At 52.0% G+C, this 20,813-nt stretch overlaps 1 protein-coding gene and 1 long non-coding RNA gene across 2 annotated transcripts in view; one reads left to right on the top strand and one right to left on the bottom strand.

The window, feature by feature from the left end:
• Positions 1–12,130: 12,130 nt before the first annotated feature.
• Positions 12,131–12,742, bottom strand: LOC123334527. Its single transcript, XR_006552532.1, has 2 exons — positions 12,607–12,742; positions 12,131–12,331 (listed from the first exon to the last, which is right to left on the bottom strand). It is a non-coding gene; the product is annotated as an uncharacterized LOC123334527 (long non-coding RNA).
• A 345-nt stretch (positions 12,743–13,087) lies between these two features.
• Positions 13,088–20,813, top strand: part of POLN (DNA polymerase nu) — a 153,771-nt gene continuing 146,045 nt past the window's right edge. The window contains exons 1-2 of the mRNA XM_025290538.2: positions 13,088–13,209; positions 17,494–17,638. Coding sequence (XP_025146323.1) covers positions 13,141–13,209; positions 17,494–17,638 — 214 coding nt within the window. The 5' untranslated portion in view covers positions 13,088–13,140. The remainder of the gene's footprint in view (positions 13,210–17,493; positions 17,639–20,813) is intronic.

Here is a 20,813-nt window from a genome sequence, read left to right as displayed (position 1 = left end):
AAGAGTGGCACTCTGGGGAAAAAAGCCGAAAGATCCGCGGAGGGGGGATTCCACGTGTCCGCGCGGGTCTGCTTGCTGAGCCCTCGCCCAGTCACCCCTCTCTGGTGTCCTCTCACTGCAGGAGGGTGTCCTCCACACGGGCCCTCACCTCTGCTTTCAGAAAGACAAGGGCTGTGAGACCGCCCTTCCTGCGCCCGCTGTGTCTCGAGTGCCTTTAACACCGAAGAGCCGGGTGTCGCCAGCGCTGCATGCAGAGTACGTCTGAGCCCCTGCCCCGGGGATGCTGAGCATTCTTCGCTGTGCTTTTTGCTGTTCCTATGTCTTTTTTTGGTCTGTCTTTGTCACCGAGTCGAGCTCTTTTGTATTCTAGACACTAAGTCCACGATTTGCAGGTATTTCCCCCATTCTGAAAATCCCATGGACGGAGGAGCCTGGTAGGGTGCAGTGCATGGGGTCGCTGAGGGTCGGACACGACTGAGCGACTTCACTTTCACTTTTCACTTTCCTGCATTGGAGAAGGAAATGGCAGCCCACTCCAGTGTTCTTGCCTGGAGAATCCCAGGGACGGGAGAGCCTGGTGGGCTGCCGTCTGTGGGGTCGCACAGAGTTGGACAGGACTGAAGCGACTTAGCAGCAGCAGCAGCAGCAGCAGCAGCCCCCATTCTGAAGGTTGCCTTCTCCCTTTCTTGATGGTGTCCTTTGATGCACAAGTTTTAAATTCTGATGAAGTGTAATCTTTGTATTTTCAAACTTTGCCGCTTGGCATCATGTCTAGGCATCATGACCGAGCTGAGTCCTAGGCCTCTTGAGGGAGGCTTTGCCCCGGCCTCTGTCCCATGCTCCCTGCTCCAGGGCTGTACCCTGGTTTCCATGCATCCTGCCACAGGGCAGCAGGCACACTTCTATGGCCACCCTGCCCTCCTCCTCTTTCAGCAGCCCCCAGCCAACCCCCGGCTTGTGGGGAACAGGTGCCGGGACAGCTCCAGGGTGGGTGATGGGGCTCCGAGGCTGTGAGCATCTGCAGTGGGGTCTGGGGGGCAAGGCAGGCGTGGCTTGAGATGGACACCAAGGACCATGGTGTCTGGTGTGCCTCCATTCGGCAGCGAGAGTGCAAACCACGCTGGGCGCAGGGTCACTTTCCCAGTAGGAAAGGGCTGTATAAACTGAATTAACCATCAGTACAGCAGGGCTTGGGATTCCCAGGTAGCTCAGCTGGTAAAGAATCTGACTGAAATGCAGGAGACCCTGGTTTGTTTCCTTGGTCAGGGAAATCCCCTGGAGAAGGGATAGCCTACCCACTCCAGTACTCCTGGGCTTCTCTGGTGGCTCAGATGGTAAAGAATATACCTGCAATGCGGGAGACTTGGGTTTGATCCCTGGCTTGAGAAGATCCCCCGGGGGAAGGCATGGCAACCCACTCCAGAGTTCTTGCCTGGAGAATCCCATGGGCAGAGGAGCCTGGTGGGCTGCAGTCCATGGGTCGCAGAGAGTCGATGACTGAGCGACTGGACTCAACTGAACTAACATCTTAAAGATACTGAGCCTCTGTGCACACGTATGGGGGCTTACACGTAGACAGGAAAGGGGACCTGGGAGACTGACTTTGTCAGCTCAACTCTTTCCTTGTCTCATTATATTTTCTATAAAGGAATTTAAAATTACTATTAGTGCTTTAAAGAGATTTTCTCAGTAAAATCCTGCCTGTGAGCTTAAGTGAGTAAAATAAACAGACCTGTCAGCGTGCAGTGGTGGTTTAGCATGAAAATACCAGAAAGCAAGGAGTTACTGGGCCTCCCTGGCGGTTCACTGGTTAACAATCTGCCTGTCGACGCAGGAGACACGAGTTGGATCCCGCGTCCCTCAGGATCCTACATGCTGCAGAGCAGCTAAGCCCGTGTGTTACAACTTCCGAGCCTGCGCGCTCTAGGGCCTTCAGGCTGCAAGTTCTGAGCCCACACGCCCGGAGCCTGTGCTCTGCAACAAGAGAATCCACTACCGTGAGAAGGCTGAGCACCTCGGTGACGAGTAGCTGGCAATTGCCCTTAAACACTAATGAAGACCCAGCACAGCCTAAAAAAAAAAAACAAAAACAAGGAGTTACAGTGTGAAATGTAGAAAACCTAGAATGAATAATTACCCCCAGAAAGCAAAAGGAGCATCCAACTGCAGATGATAATAAATTTAGTTTTATTGTACTTTAGAAAACCATTTTTTAAAGGACTTTTCCAGGTGGTTCTATGGCTAAGACTTCAGGCTCCCAATAGAGGGAACCTGGGTTTGATCCCTGAGCTCACACGCTGCAACCAAGAACTGATGCAGCCAAATAAATACTAAATGAAAACGAAAAAATTGTTCAAGCCAAATCCTTCCTAAATGTGTTGGACGAGGCAGGGCTCCCACATCACAGCTCCCAGTGGAGGGATCCCAGGGGGTAGGGGGAGGGCAATGCTGATGTGGCCGCGGGGGCGGGGCATGTTGATGATGGTATGTGGGGGATATTCATGGTGGGGGTTGGGGGGCGACGGGGTGCATGGGAATCTATATCTTCCTCTCAATTTTGCTTTGAACCTAACCGCTGCTCTTAAATATTTTTTTAAAAGTAAAAGTGATTTTAGGTTGAACTCCCAAAGAAATTGTTGATATTTTGCAATTTCTGATCTATAAAAGCAGTAGATCCATGTGTTTGCCAATTAAAATAGAGTTTGGTCTTTAAAAAATACACGAGCATCTGGAAGGCATGTCCTTCTGTTCAAATGGAAAACAAGAGAACAAGAACTCTTCGGAATGAGAAGCGAGTTAACAGCAGCTATGGATCACGGGCTCTATGAGCACTCGTGTCCATCGGCGTTCCGCGTGCGTGCTCGGCCACTGCAGGCGTGTCTGACTCTTTGCCACCCTGTGGACTGTAGCCCGCCGGGCTCCTCCATCCGTGGGGATTGTGGGCACTTGTGTTCTAGCAGCAGATGGAGTGAGTGACCGTCCAGGAAAGCGAGCCTCTGGGCGGAATGTTTACAAGGGGCTCTGAGTGCGCACCTGTGCTAGAGGCCGTAAGGCCCTCCTCCCCGGGCGCAGTGAGACACTGGCAGATCACCCAAAGGGCAAGGACAACATGCTGTGGCCCAAAGACAGACTGGCCTGAGGCAGGAGCAGGAACCCAGGAGATTTCTGCAGACCACCGAACTCAGCCCCCTCCTCATCCCCGCCCCCACTGCCAGCCCAGGACACACACGTTCAGACTGCAGCACCCACGGAGGCCATGGTCATGGTTTAGAGGACTCAGTATCTTTAAGATGTTAGTTCAGTTCAGTTCAGTCGCTCAGTCATCTCCGACTCTCTGCGACCCCATGGACTGCAGCACTTGACGTGGCCTCCCTGTCCATCACCAACTCCCGGAGCTTGCTCAAACTCCTGTCCATTGACTCGGTGATGCCATCCAACCATCTCATCCTCTGTCGGCTCCTTCTCCTCCTGCCTTCAATTTTTCCCAGCATCAGGACGTTTTCCAGTGACTCAGTTCTTCACTTCATATGGCCAGATTATTGGAGTTTCAGCATCAGCATCAGTCCTTCCGATGAACATTCAGGACTGATTTCCTTTAGGATTAACTGGTTTGATCTTCTTGCAGTCCAAGGGACTCTCAAGAGTCTTCTCCAGCACCACAGTTTAAAAGCATCAATTCTTTGGTGCTCAGCTTTCTTTATAGTCCAACTCTCACATTCATACATGACTATTGGGAAAACCACAGCTTTGACTAGATGGACCTGTGTCAGCAAAGTACTCTCTCTGCTTTTTAATATGCTGTCTAGATTGGTCATAGCTTTTCTTCCAAGGAGCAAGCATATTTTAATTTCATGGCTGCAGTCACCATCTGCAGTGATTTTGGAGCCCAAGAAAAGAAAATCTGTCACTCTTTCCATTGTTTCCCCATCTATTTGCCAGGATGTGATGAGACTGGATGCCATGATCTTAGTTTTTTGAATATTGAGTTTTAAGCCAGCTTTTTCACTCTCCTCTTTCATCAACAGGCTCTTTAGTTCCTCTTCACTTTCTGCCATAAGGGTGGTGTCATCTCCATATCTGAGGTTATTGATGTTTCTCCCAGCAATCTTGATTCCAGCTTGTGCTTCATCCAGCCCGGCATTTCACATGATGTACTCTGCATAGAAGGTAAATAAGCAGGGTGACAATACACAGCCTTGACGTACTCCTTTCCAATTTGGAACCAATCCATTGTTCCATGTCCAGTTCTAACTGTTGCTTCTTGACCTGCATACAGATTTCTCAGGAGGCAGGTAAGGTGATCTGGTATTCCTGTATCTTTAAGAATTTTCCACAGTTTGTAGTGATTCACACAAAGGCTTTGGTGTAGTCTATAAAGCAGAAGTAGATGTTTTTCTGGAACTCTCCTGCTTTTTCTATGACCCAACTGATATTAGCAATTTGATCTCTGGTTCCTCTGCCATTTGTAAATCCAACTTGAACATCTGAAAGTTCTCGGTTCGTGTACTGTTGAAGCCTGGCTTGGAGAACTTTGAGTATTACTTTGCCAGTGTGTGCTGCTGCTGCTAAGTCACTTCAGTCGTGTCCAACTCTGTGTGACCCCATAGACAGCAGCCACCAGGCTCCCCCGTCCCTGGGATTCTCCAGGCAAGAACACTGGAGTGGGTTGCCATTTCATTCTCCAATGCAAGAAAGCAAAAAGTGAAAGTGAAGTCGCTTAGTCATGTCTGACTTAGTGACCCCATGGACTGCAGCCTACCAGGCTCCTCTGTCCCTGGGATTTTCCAGGCAAGAGTACTGGAGTGGGTTGCCATTGCCTTTGCCAGTGTGTAGATGAGTACAATTGTGCGGTAGTTTGAACATTCTTTGTCATTGCCTTTCTTTGGGATTAGAATGAAAACTGACCTTTTCTAGTCCTGTGGCCACTGCTGAGTGGTCCAAATTTGCTGGCATATTGAGTGCAGCACTTTCACAGTATTATGTTTTAGGATTTGAAGTAGCTCAACTGGAATTCTATCACCTCCACTAGCTTTGTTCATAGTGATGATTCCTAAGGCCCGCTTGACTTTGCATTCCAGGATGACTGGCTGTAGGTGAGTGATCACATTATCGTGGTTATCTGGGCCATGAAGATCTTTTTTTGTATAAGATGTCAGTTGTCCCCCAAACTCATGTATAAATTCAACGCACTGTTAATCAAAGCCCCAATGAGACTATTTTTTTTTTAGAAATTGACAAACTTATTCTAAAATTTAAATGGAACCAGAAAGGGTCTAAAATAGCCAAGACAATCCCTTCAAAAAATAATTGTCTTGATTCATTTATGCATCTGCCGCGTGGGTCTTTGCTGCTGCTCGGGCTTGTCTCCAGTTGTGCTGAGCGGGGGCTACGCTCTGGTCCGGTGCACCGGCTTCTCATCGCTTCTCTTGTTGAGAAGCTCGGGCTCTAGGGCACTTGGGCTTCAGGAGTCGTGACTTCCAAGCTCTAGAGCACAGGCTCAGTAGTTGTGGTGCAGAGACTTAGTTGCTCCACGGCACGTGTAATCTTCCCTGATCAGGGATCAACCAGGTCTCCTGCTTTGGTAGGTGAATTCTTTACCTCTGAGCCACCAGGAAAACCCTAAAGTAGCCAAGAGCATCTTGATGAAAAAAGGAAAGTTGGAGGGCCTGCACTCTGTGGTTTCAGGACTTATTTATTACAAAGCTGCAGAAATCTGGACAGCGTGGTTTGCTGTAGGGATAGACCAAGCAGCCAGTGGAACTCAATAAAGAGTCCAGGAATAGGCCAGCACAAAAGCAATCAATTGACTTTACATGAAGCTGCCAATGCAATTCCATGGGGAAAGGGAAACACTTTAAATGCACAGGGCGGAACATCTCTTCCTCGGCCCTGTGTCTGTACAGAATGAGCCCTGGCTGCTGCCTCACAGATTGCAAATTAATTCAAGGTGGAACATAAGCCTCGATGTGAAAACTAAAGTTATCCAGCTTCCAGAGTTAGGATATTTCATCTCTCAGATAGTCAAATGTTTCTAGATAAGAAACAAAAACCATGCTCCATAAAAAAAAATAGATTACATTAAACTTCATTAAAATTAACATTATCTGCTGGCTGAAAGGCAATTTCAGTAAATAGTAAAGCCAAGCAGATTGGGAGGAAAATATCACAAAACATGTTTCTGGGAAAAGGTTTGTGTCCAGAGTATACTAAGAACTTAAAAGAACTTGGGCAAGTCAACGATGAAAAGATGAACGGCAATTTAAACAGAAGCAAGCCATTTAAACAGCCAATTTACGTTCTGCATGAGTCCTGAAGGAGGGCATGGCAACCCACTCCAGTAGTCTTGCCTGGAGAATCTCACGGACAGAGGAGCCTGGAGGGCCACAGTCCATAGGGTTGTACAGAGTCAGACATGAGGGAAGTGGCCTAGCGAGCTCGCACAGCGTGTTTGCCTATGGGTAGCCAGTCGTCACATGCAGAGACGCTCAGTGTCACGAGTCAGGTGAAGAGCACACTTAAAGCACATACGTGACAACGGCTAAGACTGGAAGGCGCGATGCTGGGGCTGGAGCTCTCTCCTGCTGCTGGGCTTAGGTGTTGGGAAAGTCACTTTGAAGAGCAGTTGAGCAGTGTCTGATAAAGTTACCCCTCCTCTCCCAACATCTCACATGTACGGATGTGAGAACTGGACAATAAAGAAAGCTGAGCGCTGAAGAATGGATGCTTCTGAGCTGTGGTGCTGGAGAAGCCTCTTGAGAGTCCCCTGGACTGCAAGGAGATCCAACCAGTCCATCCTAAAGGAGATCAGTCCTGGGTGTTCATTGGAAGGGCTGATGCTGAAGCTGAAACTCCAATACTTTGGCTACTTGATGAGAAGAGCCGACTCATTGGAAAAGGCCCTGATGCTGGGAGGGATTGGGGGCAGGAGGAGAAGGGGCCGACAGAGGATGAGATGGCTGGACGGCGTCACCGACTCAGTGGAAGTGAGTTTGAACAAACTCTGGGAGATGGTGAGGGACCGGGAGGCCAGGTGTGCTATAGTTCATGGGGTCGCAAAGAGTCAGGCATGACCGAGCGACTGAGCAACCCAACGCCCCAGCCTTGACCCAGCACCTCTGTCCCAGACACACTCCCAGAGGACTGAGCGCTGGGGCAAAGCAGTGTTCGGCGGGGACGTCCAACTGGAAAGAGCCCCAACACCCGCCTCAGCAGGACGGACGGACAAGCCATGCGCTGGCAACACGAGGGAAGGCGTGCTGACTGACGGGCTGTGTGGACCTCGCCTGCTTGTCTGACGGTAGAAGCCAGGTGAGAACGTCCACGTGTCGTGTGGGTCCACCTGATGGACAGAGCGGGTGGAAGGCAGGGCTCCCTCATTTCCAGAAGCGTCTGCTCTTCTATGGTTCCTGTACTTTTATTTCTTAGCCGTTTCCCTGTTGTAATTTCTTACTTTCCATATTTCTGTCATTTTGCTTTTTTCTTTAAAAAGAAAGTAGTCAGCTAGTAGAATTATCTATTTTATTTTGTGAACAACCATATTCTGCATTTATATATTGGTTCTACTGTTGTAAAGATTTCTAACTTTTTAATTCTTCCTTTATTATTTCTTCTTTCTGCTTTCTTTTACTGTTATCTTGTCTAAAAAACACAGCTTGTAGATTATTCTTTCTTTCTTTTGTAATTAATACAACTTTTTCATTGAATGAAAGAGTCTTTGATGCTTCACTCTTTCTCTTCCCCACTTCCCTCTCCCCACTGGTAACCACTGACTGGTTCTCTTTATCTGTGAGTCTGTCTCTCATGTACATTTGCTTGTTTTCTTCTTTAGACTCCACACATACGTGATATCATACAGTGTTTGTCTTTCTCTGATATTTCACTTAGCATATTGTTGCCAATGGCAAAACTGTCCTTCTTTCTTATGGCCAATATTCCATTGTGGGCTTCCCAGGCGGTGCTAGTGGCGAAGGCCCCGCCTGCCAAACGCAGGAGATGTGTGCGACATGGGCGCGATCCTTGGATCGCGAAGATCCCCTGGAGGAGGGCATCGCAACCCACTCTGGTATTCTTGCCTGGAGAATCCCATGGACGGGGAGCCTGGCGGGCTACAGTCCAGAGAGTCCGCAAAGAGTCGGACACGACTGAGCGAGTCAGCATGCACATCACAGGTGCAATGTCCCGCTGTGTATATAAACCGAATCTTTTTTATCCGTTCACCTGTCGACGGACACTTGCGTTGCTCCCATGCGTTGGCTGTTGTCAACAGAGCTGCTGTGAACGTCGGGGCGCATGTATCTTTTTTTAAAATGCATCTCACACTTGCTTCTTCCTGAACCTATCATGCTTCATGTAAATGCAGAGAACTTCAATTTTTATTTTACTTTAAAAATATTTATTTGTTTGGCTGTGCCAGGCCTCAGTTGCGTTATTCAGGACCTTTAGTTGCGACATTTGGGATCTTGCTCCCCAACCAGGGATTAAACAGCGGCCCCCTGCATCTGGAAAGGGGAGTCTTAGCTGCTAGACCACCAGGGAAGTCCTGGGCTACATGTATGTTTTTGAGTTAGGGTTTTTGTTTTTCTCAGATAGATACCCAGGAGTGGAATTACCGGATCATATGTCATTCTACTTCTAGTTTTTAAGGCCAAACTCTTGCGCACAGCGACTGGAGCAGTTTACATTCCCAGCAAGAGCCCACCAAGATCCCCTTTTCTGCACGTCCTCCTAAGTGTCCGTTACCTGCGCTGTTTTTCTAACAGCCGTTCTGACAGGTGTGAGCTGATATCTCACTGTGGCTTTTAATTTTAATGAGACTTTTTGAAGCTGTGAATTCACTGTGCTCTTTTTTTTTTTTTTTTTAACTGTTCTCTAGAAATTCTGTGCTCTTCTCCTAGCTCCTCCTTGGCTCCAGAGACAGGCTTTGCTGTTTCGGGGGTAAACACACTTTTTTTCTCCTAGTTTGGGTGCAACATGATCAAGAAAGCTGAGGGTCCTGGTCTCCTTAGCAACCTGCTGGAGTGGGCGGCAGTCGTCCGGCCTCTGCTGTGAGCGCAGGGATTATCTGCGGGCTTAGCTGGTGAGAGTTAGGGGCAGGGTGCCGCTGTTCCACTACTGTGACCCCAGGAAGAAGAAAACTCTGCCCACGGTGACGTCACGCCCAGAGCACCTGCTCTCCACCCTGGGCGCCGGTTCCTCCCTCCCAACACCCACTTCCCAAATTAAACCCGGGGGGTGTCTCCAGGCAGACCTCCCGAGACACCGCTTGCATCCTTTCAGGGAGGCTTCACACTGGGGAGCAGGGGCCGCACACACAACACACACACACACGCACGCACACACGCATGCACACAGCTGCCTGATTTCTTTAGCTGGAGCTGCTCGGACACCTGGACAGCAGTGCCCATCTGCTCGCAGTTGCGAGCAGCGTCGGCCACACTAGCGAGGTCTCAACTCTGCTCTGAGTCCCAGGCTTCTTACTTTCAGGCTCATAGCATCTTTCAGAGGGAAGGCTCTCAAGCACCCACCTCAGGACCCGGGGGCCCCCTCTGCCTGGCAGTGCCCTGGCCTCCAGCCTCACGACCCTGGACGCTGCTCCCCTGGAGAGTTTATCAAAATAACGATTACGTGGTTTGGGTGGATTCAGCCTCTACAGTTGTCAAAGAAACTAACTATAGGTTGTATCACTAAACAATTTCAGGGGAAACCGAGTGATGTTATTTTCTTACCAGTAAGCAGCCAACTATGTGTAAAGTCCATCATTCTGGGTGGGGCACATGTTTAATTGAAGAGTCAGTTTTTGAAACAGAATTAACAGGTGTTGACTGCCCCCGAGGAGGTCAAAATGCCGCTCAAAATCATCAGAGGTCAGTTCCAGTTGGACTGGGCAGTGTTCCTGAGCCCTGTGGGTGGTTGATACTCCACTGTTCTCTGGGCTGCTGAGATGAAAGAAGGCCCTTGGGTCCAGACAGGGTGGCTGGCCCCCGCCCTGTGACAGACAGTCCGCACCCTCATCTCCAAAGCCCGTGGCCTGGGGTCAAGTTCCCAGTGACCCTGAGCCACCAGCTTTTCTTCTCTAGGTCCCCTGACCTGCCAAGAAGGGGGTCTCAGAACCCTCACGTGACCCACCCCTGCTCCGACACAGCTCATGAGTGTGGACTTTGGCTACTAAGATTCTGGGTTTGCTGGAGAGGACCCAGCAGCTGGTGGGCACTGAGGAATAACAAAATCAGCTTTGGCCTTTGCTCCTTGAATCCCTGATTGTTCCTGGGTGACAAGAGAGTTTTGTTACTCACAACTGAGTCTGTGCCAGTGAGGTGACTCTGCTGGGGCCCCGAATAGCATCAGGACAGTCACCAGAAGGGCAAAGTGACCAGGGGTGAGAACCCCCAGCCCCCATCCTCGGACCTGGGGGAGGAGGGCGGGACTGGAGACAGGGTCAGAGCTCTCACATGGTGGGGTGGTGGTAGGAGGTGAGGCTGGGAGGCTCACGGCCCACCTCAACCCCACCCGCACCCCCGCTGGCATCAGCATCTCTGTTACATGGGCACCTCACAGTCCACTAAAGCAAAAGGGGTAAGAGCATCCCTCGTACCCTGCAGGTCACAGAACAGAGGGTAACTGAAAGGTGTTTAAATGAGGTGGCAACTTGTTTCCCTCAGAGAATGGGGTCGTGCAGTCCCCGGGCCCTCAGAATTGAAGGGGTGACCATTTCCATGGGGCTGACGGGCCAGAGCACCAGCCACAAAGCCTGGCCCATCATCCAACATGGTTCAAGAAGCTTGGGTTGGGGCATGATTCATCTTTACGCAAGGGACACAAAGTAAGTAACTTTTTTTTATATACTAATAAAGGTTATTCAAAAAGGGCCAAGTAATTAAAATGCAGTTTTGTCTTCAAATACAAGAATTCTGAGAATGAATTCCCCCAGACAGATTGTGGGGGGATTTACACAACGTCTATGACATGCAAATCTCTGGGCTTTCATGTTCCTGGAGTCTTATACTGATATCCCACCTGCTGTATTTGGAGGCGGAGCCCCCAGAGATGGGACGTCATAAGAAGCGGGGGTGAGCTGGCACTTCCCCGATGGTCTAGTGGTTAAGACTCCAAAGGAGGCCTGGGTTTCATCCCTGGTGGGGGAGCTAAGATCCTACAAAGTGAAGTGAGTGAAATTCGCTCAGTCGTGCCCGACTCTTTGCGACCCCATGGACTGTAGTCCATGGAGTTCTCCAGGCCAGAATACTGGAGTGGGCAGCCTTTCCCACAAGCCACTGGCAAACCGCTAGGTGGGAAGACTCTGACTCTTGATCAGTGATGCTTTCAAGGAAAGATCTTGATCAAAAGGGGGAAATGTGGAATTCGTTAAGGAAGAGTCAGCTAACCTTTGCGTTAAGGCAGGCCCGTAGGAGGCGCTCTCACACCCTCCTCGCAGGTCGATTTCCCTAACCGGAAGAGGCTTCCACCTACCGGAAGAAGAGAACTTTCCTCGGCCGCCCCCAGCAGCCCAGCCAATCAGAGACGGAAGCAGCTCAGCTAATCGAAGAGTCCATGCTTTGCTCCTCCAGTGGACTCTGGCTATCAGAGCCCCGCCCAGATTTTTTCCCTATAAAAGCGAGTTCCCAGCGCTTGGTCTCTGGATTTGCCTGTGGTCGGCCACTCTCTGTGCGTTCCGATTTATAGTCCCTCCACTATTTTTATTATAGCTAATCTGGTGCTTGAAGTGGTATGTGTTTGTGGCTAATGGTATTGAGGATCTTTTCATTTGTTCTTTAGCTATTCGTGTACCTTCTTTGGTGAAATGTGTTGCCCACGTAAAAAATTACGTTATTATTAAATTACAGATCTTGTTATTCTGCACTTGCCTGGTGGCTCAGTTGGTAAAGCATCTGCCTGCAATGCGGGAGACCTGGCTTCAATCCCTGGGTTGGGAAGATCCCCTGGAGAAGGGAAAGGCTGCCCACTCCGGTATTCTGGCCTAGAGAATTCCATGGACTGTGTAGTCCATGGGGTCGCAAAGCGTCGGACACGACTGAGCGACTTTCATTTCCTCACTTATTCCTCGTTTTCTGGTGAAAACAACAGGCTGTCATACTATACAGCTGACAGAGGCTTCGTTAGCCTTGAGCTGCGCAGACTTGGATTGCCCTGATGCATTTACTCAGGTTGACATGGTCAGGTTCCAGGAACTCGGTTTATCCAGGACAGGAGGCTTCTCATCCTCGTGGGGTTGTTATCTCCAGGATTTTGCTAGAATGCTGCAGGGCATGGTCGGGGCGGGGTGGGGCGGTGGTGAGGCTGGAGAAGATGGGTGTAGAGGTCCAGGCGGCTCCCCCTGCAACAGTGGATTTCTTGTGTCGCCTCAGGTGTATGGGTTTTAACGCTAATGTTTCTTTTAAAAAATCATTTCAAAAAAGAGTGTGAAATTTGGCTTAATTTGAAAGTCTTCTAACTAGTGAAACCGAATTTAATTTCTATTTTTGAAAGGACTAAAAGGGGATAAGTATATGGAGTGGTTTGAAAGGCAACTTGAGTCGGGGTGGAAGCCAGGGACGCCGGAGGCTCTGCCCGCACCGGGCCTTTGTACACTGTGGCGGCCTCTTTCCTTACCGAGCTCAGAACCGCCACCTCCCCTGCCCAACGGCGGTGCCTGGGCCCCGCTTCGGGCTGCAGCCGCACCCCTCTGCGGAGAGCAGCCCACGGACAGGCGATGGCGGCCTGCAGACGTCCTGGCACAGCGGGCTCACTAGCTGGAGGCCGGCCCGCGAGAGCCCAGTGACCGCCACGGCGGGAGCCCGCTCCGCACCCCGCGGGAGCCCCAGAGCGCCAGCGCCGGGACCGGAGCCGCAGGGAACCGGGAGCTTCCCGCACTGATCAGCCGTCCCACCCCGCCTCGGGTTCAAGGAGGGACCCCGCCCAGCCGGGCTTCCCGTTGATTGGCTGAGCGGGAGAAAGGCGGGCGCTGATTGGGTGGGCCGGACGCCTCTCGCCGCGCGCCCGGTGGCCGCGCCTTCTTCCTCAGCCGCAGAACGGGGAGCGGAGGCGATTGGTGCGGACGCCGGCCCGCCGCGCCCCTCGACGTCACTCCCGGCGTGCCGCGCGCCGCACTTCCCCTCCGCCCGCTCATGTTTTGGCCGATCCAAGATGGCGGTGCAGGAGTCCGCCGCTCAGCTTTCCATGACGCTGAAGGTGCAGGAGTACCCGACCCTCAAGGTGGGGTCTGCGGCCGCGGCGCGCCCGCGCCTGTCAGGGGCCGCGGGCTGGGCGGCGACCGGGCGCGGGGGTGGAGAGGGGCGGGGCGGGGCCGAGGCCGGGGTCACGACAGAAACTTCCTTTCCCAGCCCGTCTCGTGAAAAGGGGCGTGAGAATCCTGACACGGGCGTGCTGGCCGCCCCTGGACGGAGGCCTCCTGCCCGGGTCCCCGGGGGGTTCTGCAGGAGGGCGAGTGCGCTGCCCGAGGCCCGGGCCTCCTGAGGGACAGTGCCGCCAGCCTGCACCTGCCCGAGGGGAGCTGGCGCGGGGCCCACACGCGGAGAGCCGTGTGGACGCCAGCCCCCAGGCCCCAGGCCCCCTCCGCGCGGGGAACCGAAAGCAGCGAGGCCATGCCCGGGACAGCAGGCGGGGCTGCGGGGGAGGGTCCCGAGCGGCCTACCCAGGTCCCCGGCCGACTTGATGTCGATGTTGTGGAAGCCGCTGCCGATGCGCACGATTATCCGCAGAGCCTTGAACTTCTCCGGATCCTCCCTGGTCAGCGTGATGGTGTGGTACCTCAGCGCGCCCACGACCTCGTTCAGGACCTGCAGCGAGAGCAGCGTGGTGACCGGCGCTGCCCCGAGCAGCCCGCGCCCCTGTGGGCACAATAGGCTGTCTGGGTGGGAGGCCACCCGGTCCCCGCGTGAGCACCTGCCATGACCCGAGGGTAGCGGCGACCCAGCAGACCCGCCAAGGACACCTGCCGGGTCGACAGAGGGGACGGGGCTCGCCTGACTGACACAGGGAGGTGGGAAGGGGGCTGCCCTCTTCCTGGGCACTGGACGCCACAACAGATGGAAAACAAGGGCACTGGGAGGACCCGAGACCCCCAGAACCACCGATGGGGAGGGGAGCCATGCCGCCATGCATGACCCACTCCCCGAAGACGAGCCGCCGCGGGGCAGTGCACACCGGTCCCCAGGCAGTAAACACACAGCAGTGAGCACGGCAGCCTTTCACACCGGGAGGGGCACACGTGGTCACCCCACACCGTCACCGTGTGGGCTGCTCCCCCCGGAAGGGTCGGGGGGCGGCTGCAGCCCGAGGCCTCTGTCCTGCGCACCGCGGACCTTGGGGGTGGCCTCCCTCGGCCCCGCACTGGGAGGGGCATCAAGGCCGGGCACAGGTTTTATGTGCGCTCGGCCAAGAGGCTGGCCTGGCCAGTGCAGACCCCACGAGGGGCCTGACAGCTCAGTCTCTGACCCGCGGAGCGTGGCCGGGGCATCACCCGCCCCCCCTCCCCGCCCCCGCCACGGGGGGTCAGGATGCTTTCAGGGACGGGGTGTGCATAAGCGGGGCTGCCCCAGGTGAAACCCATGTGAGCAGGTAGCTGCCAGGGTCTCCTAAGAGCCTGGCGCACAGACCTCCCCACCCGCGGGGTCTGCTCGCGCTGCGCCCGATGCAAAGCCCCTACTTGCGCACGTGCACGGCCCCACCCACCCCACCAATGGCTGAACCCGCGTTCTGTCAGCACCCGTCCACCAGCGAGACGTGCCTGGCTAGCGGGGGGGGGGGGCGGGGGGGGGGGCGGGGGGGGGGGGCGGGGGGGGGGGGTGGGCCACAGCCCACGACTAGGAACGAGGGTCTGCTCCGGATGTGCTTGGAACAGCCAGAGACCTACCAGCTCTACCTCTGGACCCAAGGGCGGGGCCCCGGAGCTGAGCCACCTGGACCCAACGCATCAGACTTCCAGGACCTGCTGCAGCTGGGGACCCAGTTCATCCCTCCCTAATGGGCCGGTACAATCTGCGACATCTCAGAGGCCATGGGGAGCCTGCGGGAGCCTGGCCGCAGCTGGGACCCGGTTTATCCCTCCCTAACGGGCCGGTGCAATTCGTGACGTCTCGGAGGCCGCGGGACCTGTCGGCCACCCTCCCCTGTCTGCACAGAGCATCCAGCGCTGACTCGGGGTCCCCGGGGGGCGGAGGCTGCTGGACTCGCGGGGCTGCACGGCCGAGGCAGCGGCTGGCCTGCAGTGGACACAACGAGTGCGGGGTGCGGGCGCTGAGGGGGACCCTGGGCAGGAGCCAGCAGCCTCTCAGACGGCCAACGGCCCCGGGCTCATCTCTCCTACGATCACGGGGTGTCCAATGGAGCCAGATGCAGGGCCCCCCAGAATGCAGTTCCTCGAGGGTGGCGTGGCCTTCCTTCTCGTCCTACTGGCCGAGGGGGCCCGGAGAACACAGCACAGGGGGAGAAAGGTCCAAGGCAGAGACAGCCGTCAGCAGGGCAGAGGGCCCAGGGCCTGGTCCTACACGTGCGGACAGGTGCCGCCGGCCTAGCTCGGGCCCTCCCTGCTCAGAGGACCCAGGGATCCCAGCCCCAGGCACACGAACGGGCCAGCGGGACCACACTGAGTCCTGACAGCCGCCCGGCCTCCTAGGAGGGGGTCAGACGCAGGCCTGGTGAGGACGGTGTGAGGCAGTGGGCCGGCATCAGAGGCAGAGGGATTATGGGGGCACGCGGGTGGGCAGGGCACAGGGCAGGGCACGCGGCCGGGGCAGGGTGGGTGGCGAGGCGGGAGGCTCAGCCGGCAGGTCCCTGGGAAGGCCCCTCCTGCCGCCCCGCGCTGTGTGGGTGGGGCTGTGAGGATGCCCCCAAGGCTGTGGGCGGGCTGCGTGTGGACAGAGGTCAGCGCCCACTGTGGGTGGGCGGGCAGGTGGCTGCCGGCGTCGGGAGGGGAGGCCCCGTGTGAAGCCTGGTCGGGCCTGGACAGCGGACGCGTGTGGCCCTCGACTGAGACGGGGGTGTGTGTCGGGGGGCCGGCTGAGGCAGGTGGGATGGGAAGGGGTCCTCGAGCGTCCTGGGCCGTGAGGCAGCGCATGGCCCAAGGCCATCTGGAAGGTTCTAAAGTTGGGAGACCATGCGGCTCCCAGTGTGTCCGCTGGTCTCCCTGAGGTGCGTGGGTGGCTCCCCACAAACCTCTTCAGGCTCTGGTCCCGCTGCTACCAGCCCTGGCACTTCCGCCCACCAACACCACCCACCCGGCACCTGGCAATCCCACCTCATGTGAGGCGCATGCCAGTGGGCACCATGATTTTAGCTTTACCTTTAGACAGCATATTAAAAAGCAGAGAGATTACTTTGCCAACAAAGGTCCGTCTAGTCAAGGCTATGGTTTTCCCAGTGGTCGTGTATGGATGTGAGAGTTGGACTGTGAAGAAAACTGAGCGCTGAAGAATTGATGCTTTTGAACTGTGGTGTTGGAGAACAAACACTCTTTGAGAGTCCCTTGAACTGCAAGGACATCAAACCAGTCCATTCTGAAGGAGATCAGCCCTGGGATTTCTTTGGAAGGAGTGATGCTGAAGCTGAAACTCCAGTACTTTGGCCACCTCATGTGAAGAGTTGACTCATTGGAAAAGACTCTGATGCTGGGAGGGATTGGGGGCAGGAGGAGAAGGGACGGCAGAGGATGAGATGGCTGGATGGCATCACTGACTCGATGGACGTGAGTCTGAGTGAACTCCGGGAGTTGGACAGGGAGGCCTGGCGTGCTGCGATTCATGGGGTCGCAAAGAGTCGGACACGACTGAGCTGAACTGAATGTGCTTGAAAAATCTGTAGCAATAAATTTCATCTAAGACTTTGCTATTCACTCCTCTCAAGTGACCTTTTTTTGTTCCTTTTTTTCCCCCTCTGCCCTACCTTGGAATCAAGAATTTACTTGAAATTTTTCTTCTCCAGTAATGCAGAAAAATGTCACCTGCTTTTCGATTCATGGAACAGCAAATTCTGTTTAGATTAGTGCCAGATACATTAGATGTGTGAACAGCTACTTGATGAATTGGACTGCCCCTGCTAGACCTTCACCAAATGAGCCCAGGGGCCAGTATAATTGAGCAGGGGGAGTGGAAGGATGTCAGGTTATGTGTCTGTCATAATAGCTCAAGTCAGTTAAAAGTAATTTTTATGTTACTAGATTTGTATGTTTGAAGACTGTAACAGAGGTTTGTTTCAAACCTCAGGAAGTAGGAAACGTTTGAGTAGATTGCTTGCTTCAAAATTGGTTAACTAGGAAATACTGATACATTCCCACCATATGGTATTAGCATAATACCCAGTGGAGCCTGTGAATGTCTTGTTCCCATCTTCACTACCCTATCTGTGTTATGAGGACAGGTGATACCTATTTGTTATAATGGTGAATATAGTAATTTTTATGAATGTATATAAAAGTTTTTACATGACTTATTTTGAAGTCTCAAAATTAATATATGGGTATTATATTTATCTTACGTTTAGGATTTTATGAAAATGGAAAATTATGAGGCATTTGTAGGCTCTGACCTCTGTAAGATTCCACTCTCCAGTGTTGCACAGAAGATTATGTCTGCTATGCATTCAGGTGATTTAGTGGAATCTGAGACCTGGAGAAAGAGTGAAAAGAGTGAGTAATTTTTATGAACCTTCATGTTTTTTGTTACCTTGAATTATTCTTAAGACTAAGTTTTGAAAATCATTGACCTTAAAAATGAAAGTTATTTTACTAGCAAAAATAAGTTTGCTCGAGAACAGCAGTTTTGGACAAAGATACAATACAAAGGCCAGAGGCGGGTCTAACAAAGGAGAAGCACGTCATTTTATAGAGAAAAAAGTGGGTGTTGGGAGGAGTTGTTCTGAACCAAAGTCCACTGGAGAAAAGTGAGAGTTCAGAGTGGGGATGGTTTCTGTCTGAGTTGCTGGGGTGGTGACTGCTTGTAGGAGATGCTAGGCACATGTTTTCCTGTGGGGACCTGTGATTGATTCTTCCTGTGACTGATTTTTAGTGGTACTGCGCGAGAGCTCCCCCTTCTGTCCTCCCAACTCCATTTTAGTGAAAGTGAAAGTCGCTCAGTTGTGTCGGACTCTGCGACCCCATGAAACAATACAGTCCATGGGATTCTGCAGGCCAGAATACTGGAGTGGGTAGCCTTTCCTTTCTTTAGGGGACCTTCCCAACCCAGGGATCGAACCCAGGTCTCCCACGTTGCAGGCGGATTCTTTACCAGCTGAGCCACAAGGGAAGCCCAAGAATACTGGAGTGGGTAGCCTATCCCTTCTCCAGCGGATCTTCCCGACCCAGGAATCGAAATGGGGTCTCCTGCATTGCAGGTGGATTCTTTATCAACTCAGCTATGAGGGAAGCGCCCATTTTAGTGAGGTTTCTTATTAATTTTCAGAAAATGAAATGTAGCAGAGTGTTTTCTAGAACTTCGTGTTGCGTAGGGAAGTTTCTGCTGCAAATGAGGGGGCCCAGCTCCCCTGCTCTACTCTCATTCAGTGATGGCTGAGCTTCTGCTCACTGAATTTTACATTTTCTTAGCCCTTACTGCTTTTAAAATGTAACACACTCTTCCTTGTTTCATTCCCTTAAAATCTGGACCAGATGTTCAAGTAACCTCAAAAGAGAGGGGCTCTTTCATAGTGCCCATCCGAGTGTTGCTTTGCCTTTAGCTCTTGGGTCACTGAACCTGTATTTGCTTGTAGTTTGTGGTGGAGAAGAGAAGTGTTCTTGACAGTATGTATATTATACCACTGGGTATGTGTATGTACACTCTTAACATGGCAAAGATCAGCGGGTCTGTGTATGTGTGTTCCTGACGTGACACAGAAGTGAAGGTGGTGGCATAGCCTCACAAGTGTGACTGAAGTGGGTGAAACACCAGGGTTTGTAATAACAAAGCAGTTTTTATTTAAAATTGTAAATATGGGCCAGTAATTTGTTTTTTTCTTCTACGGTGTAGGTAATAAGTGAGTGAGATATAATTAATTTCATGGAGATGAAATAATTGAGAAATATTGACAAACAGTGCAAAAGCTGTTATAAATGTAGTTTGTTGATTATATTAAGATACTCTTAACATTTCCACCTGTTGATAGCCATGCATCTGTTGCCCCTCTTACAGAAGTCACTAATGGACTGGTAAGAATCTGGGGGTGTGGACTACGTACCTAGCCACTGATAGTGTTTTAGGGGGAATGTTGGTGCTTGGGAAGTAGATAAGGTTAACATCACACGTCAGAGAGACAGCACTGTCCTTTACTCGGATACTTGCTTTCCAAAGTGAAAGAGCAGTGTGCACTCGACAGAACTTGGAATACCCCTTCCTTCAAAACCTGGTGAGAATAATAAAACGCCCCTGGAAGCTGTGATGTGAGTCTCTGTTGGGAAAAATTTATCAGTCAGCCCATTTCATGAACTGCCTTGCCATGCTCTTAAAATACCTTGCTAAATCCTAGTTTTCATGAACTTATTGAGATGATAAGGCGTTACTTTTCTGTCAAGTGTTCTTGGATTTGGAAAAAGAGTAGAATTTTTACAAAGATTTTGTGTCTGTTGCTGTGTAGCACTTACTATGAACTCAGTGACTTAACACACACGTGTTATCTCATAGTTTCTGTGGGTCAGGAGCCTGAGCACAGCTTAGCTGGGTCCTCTGCAGGGCTGCTGTGCAGGTATCAGTCAGGGCTAGAGGCTCATCTGAGGCCTGAAATGGGGAAGCATTTGCTTGTAAGTTCACACGGTTGTGGACTCTTAGATGAGGGTCTCAGTTTCTTGGTGACTGTTGGCTAGAAGCCACCCTCAGTTCATTTCCACATGGTTCTCTCCTCAGGCAGCTTTACATTATGGCAGCTTACTTTTTCAGAGTGCAAGAGAGTGACATTACAGTCTTATGTAAGGTAATCACAAACATTCTGTCACTGTTGCTGTATTCTTTTGGTTAGAAGTAATCCACCCACCCTCAAGAGGTTCCACAAGGGCGTGAGTACTGGACAGTGAGGGTCATGGGACCACCTTGGAGTCTGTCTGCCACAGGGTCCCACCGGTTTTACTCTTATTTCATATAAATCTGAAAGTTGGATTGCTAATGGGTTATTGATGATTGATGCTGAACCTGAGTTGATTCTTGAACTCTTGCCACATGCTAAGCTGTTATCTCAAATCCTTCTCCTTTATAAGTAAAATATTGTAAATCAGCATTTCATTTCTGAATGCCCATCTCATACCAAATAAATATCAAAATTGAACTCAGAAATCATTGGAGAGGGGGAGGAGCCAAGATGGCGGAGGAGTAGGACGGGGAGAACACTTTCTCCCCCACAAATTCATCAAAAGAGCATTTAAACGTCGAGTAAATTCCACAAAACAACTTCTGAATGCTGGCAGAGGACATCAGGCACCCAGAAAAGCAGCCCAACTCTTCAAAAGGAGGTAGGAAAAAATATAAAAGACAAAAAAAGAGACAAAAGAGGGAGGGACGGAGTTCCGTCCCGGGAAGGGAGTCTTAAAAAGAGAGAAGTTTCCAAACACCAGGAAACCTTCTCACAGCCGAATCTGTGCCGAGCTTTGGAAGCACAGAGGGCAACATAAAAGGGAGGGGAAAAAAAAAAAATAAACAATTAAAAATCGCAGATTGTGAGCCCTACGGTAACTCCCCCAGCGGAGAAGCAGCGCAGACGCCTGCACACGGCATTAGCAAGCGGGGGCTGGGCAGGGAAGTGCGGCGCGGGCTGTGTCCCTTAGAGTAAGAATCGGGCCAAATGTCCTGAGCGCTATCTGAGCGAAATAATTTGGGCTAGCA

Source organism: Bubalus bubalis, chromosome 7 (genome assembly GCF_019923935.1).
Source record: "Bubalus bubalis isolate 160015118507 breed Murrah chromosome 7, NDDB_SH_1, whole genome shotgun sequence".
NCBI lineage: Eukaryota > Metazoa > Chordata > Mammalia > Artiodactyla > Bovidae > Bubalus > Bubalus bubalis.
The sequence above is the reverse complement of the archived record's forward strand: the minus strand, read 5'-3'. Positions and strand labels throughout refer to the sequence as shown.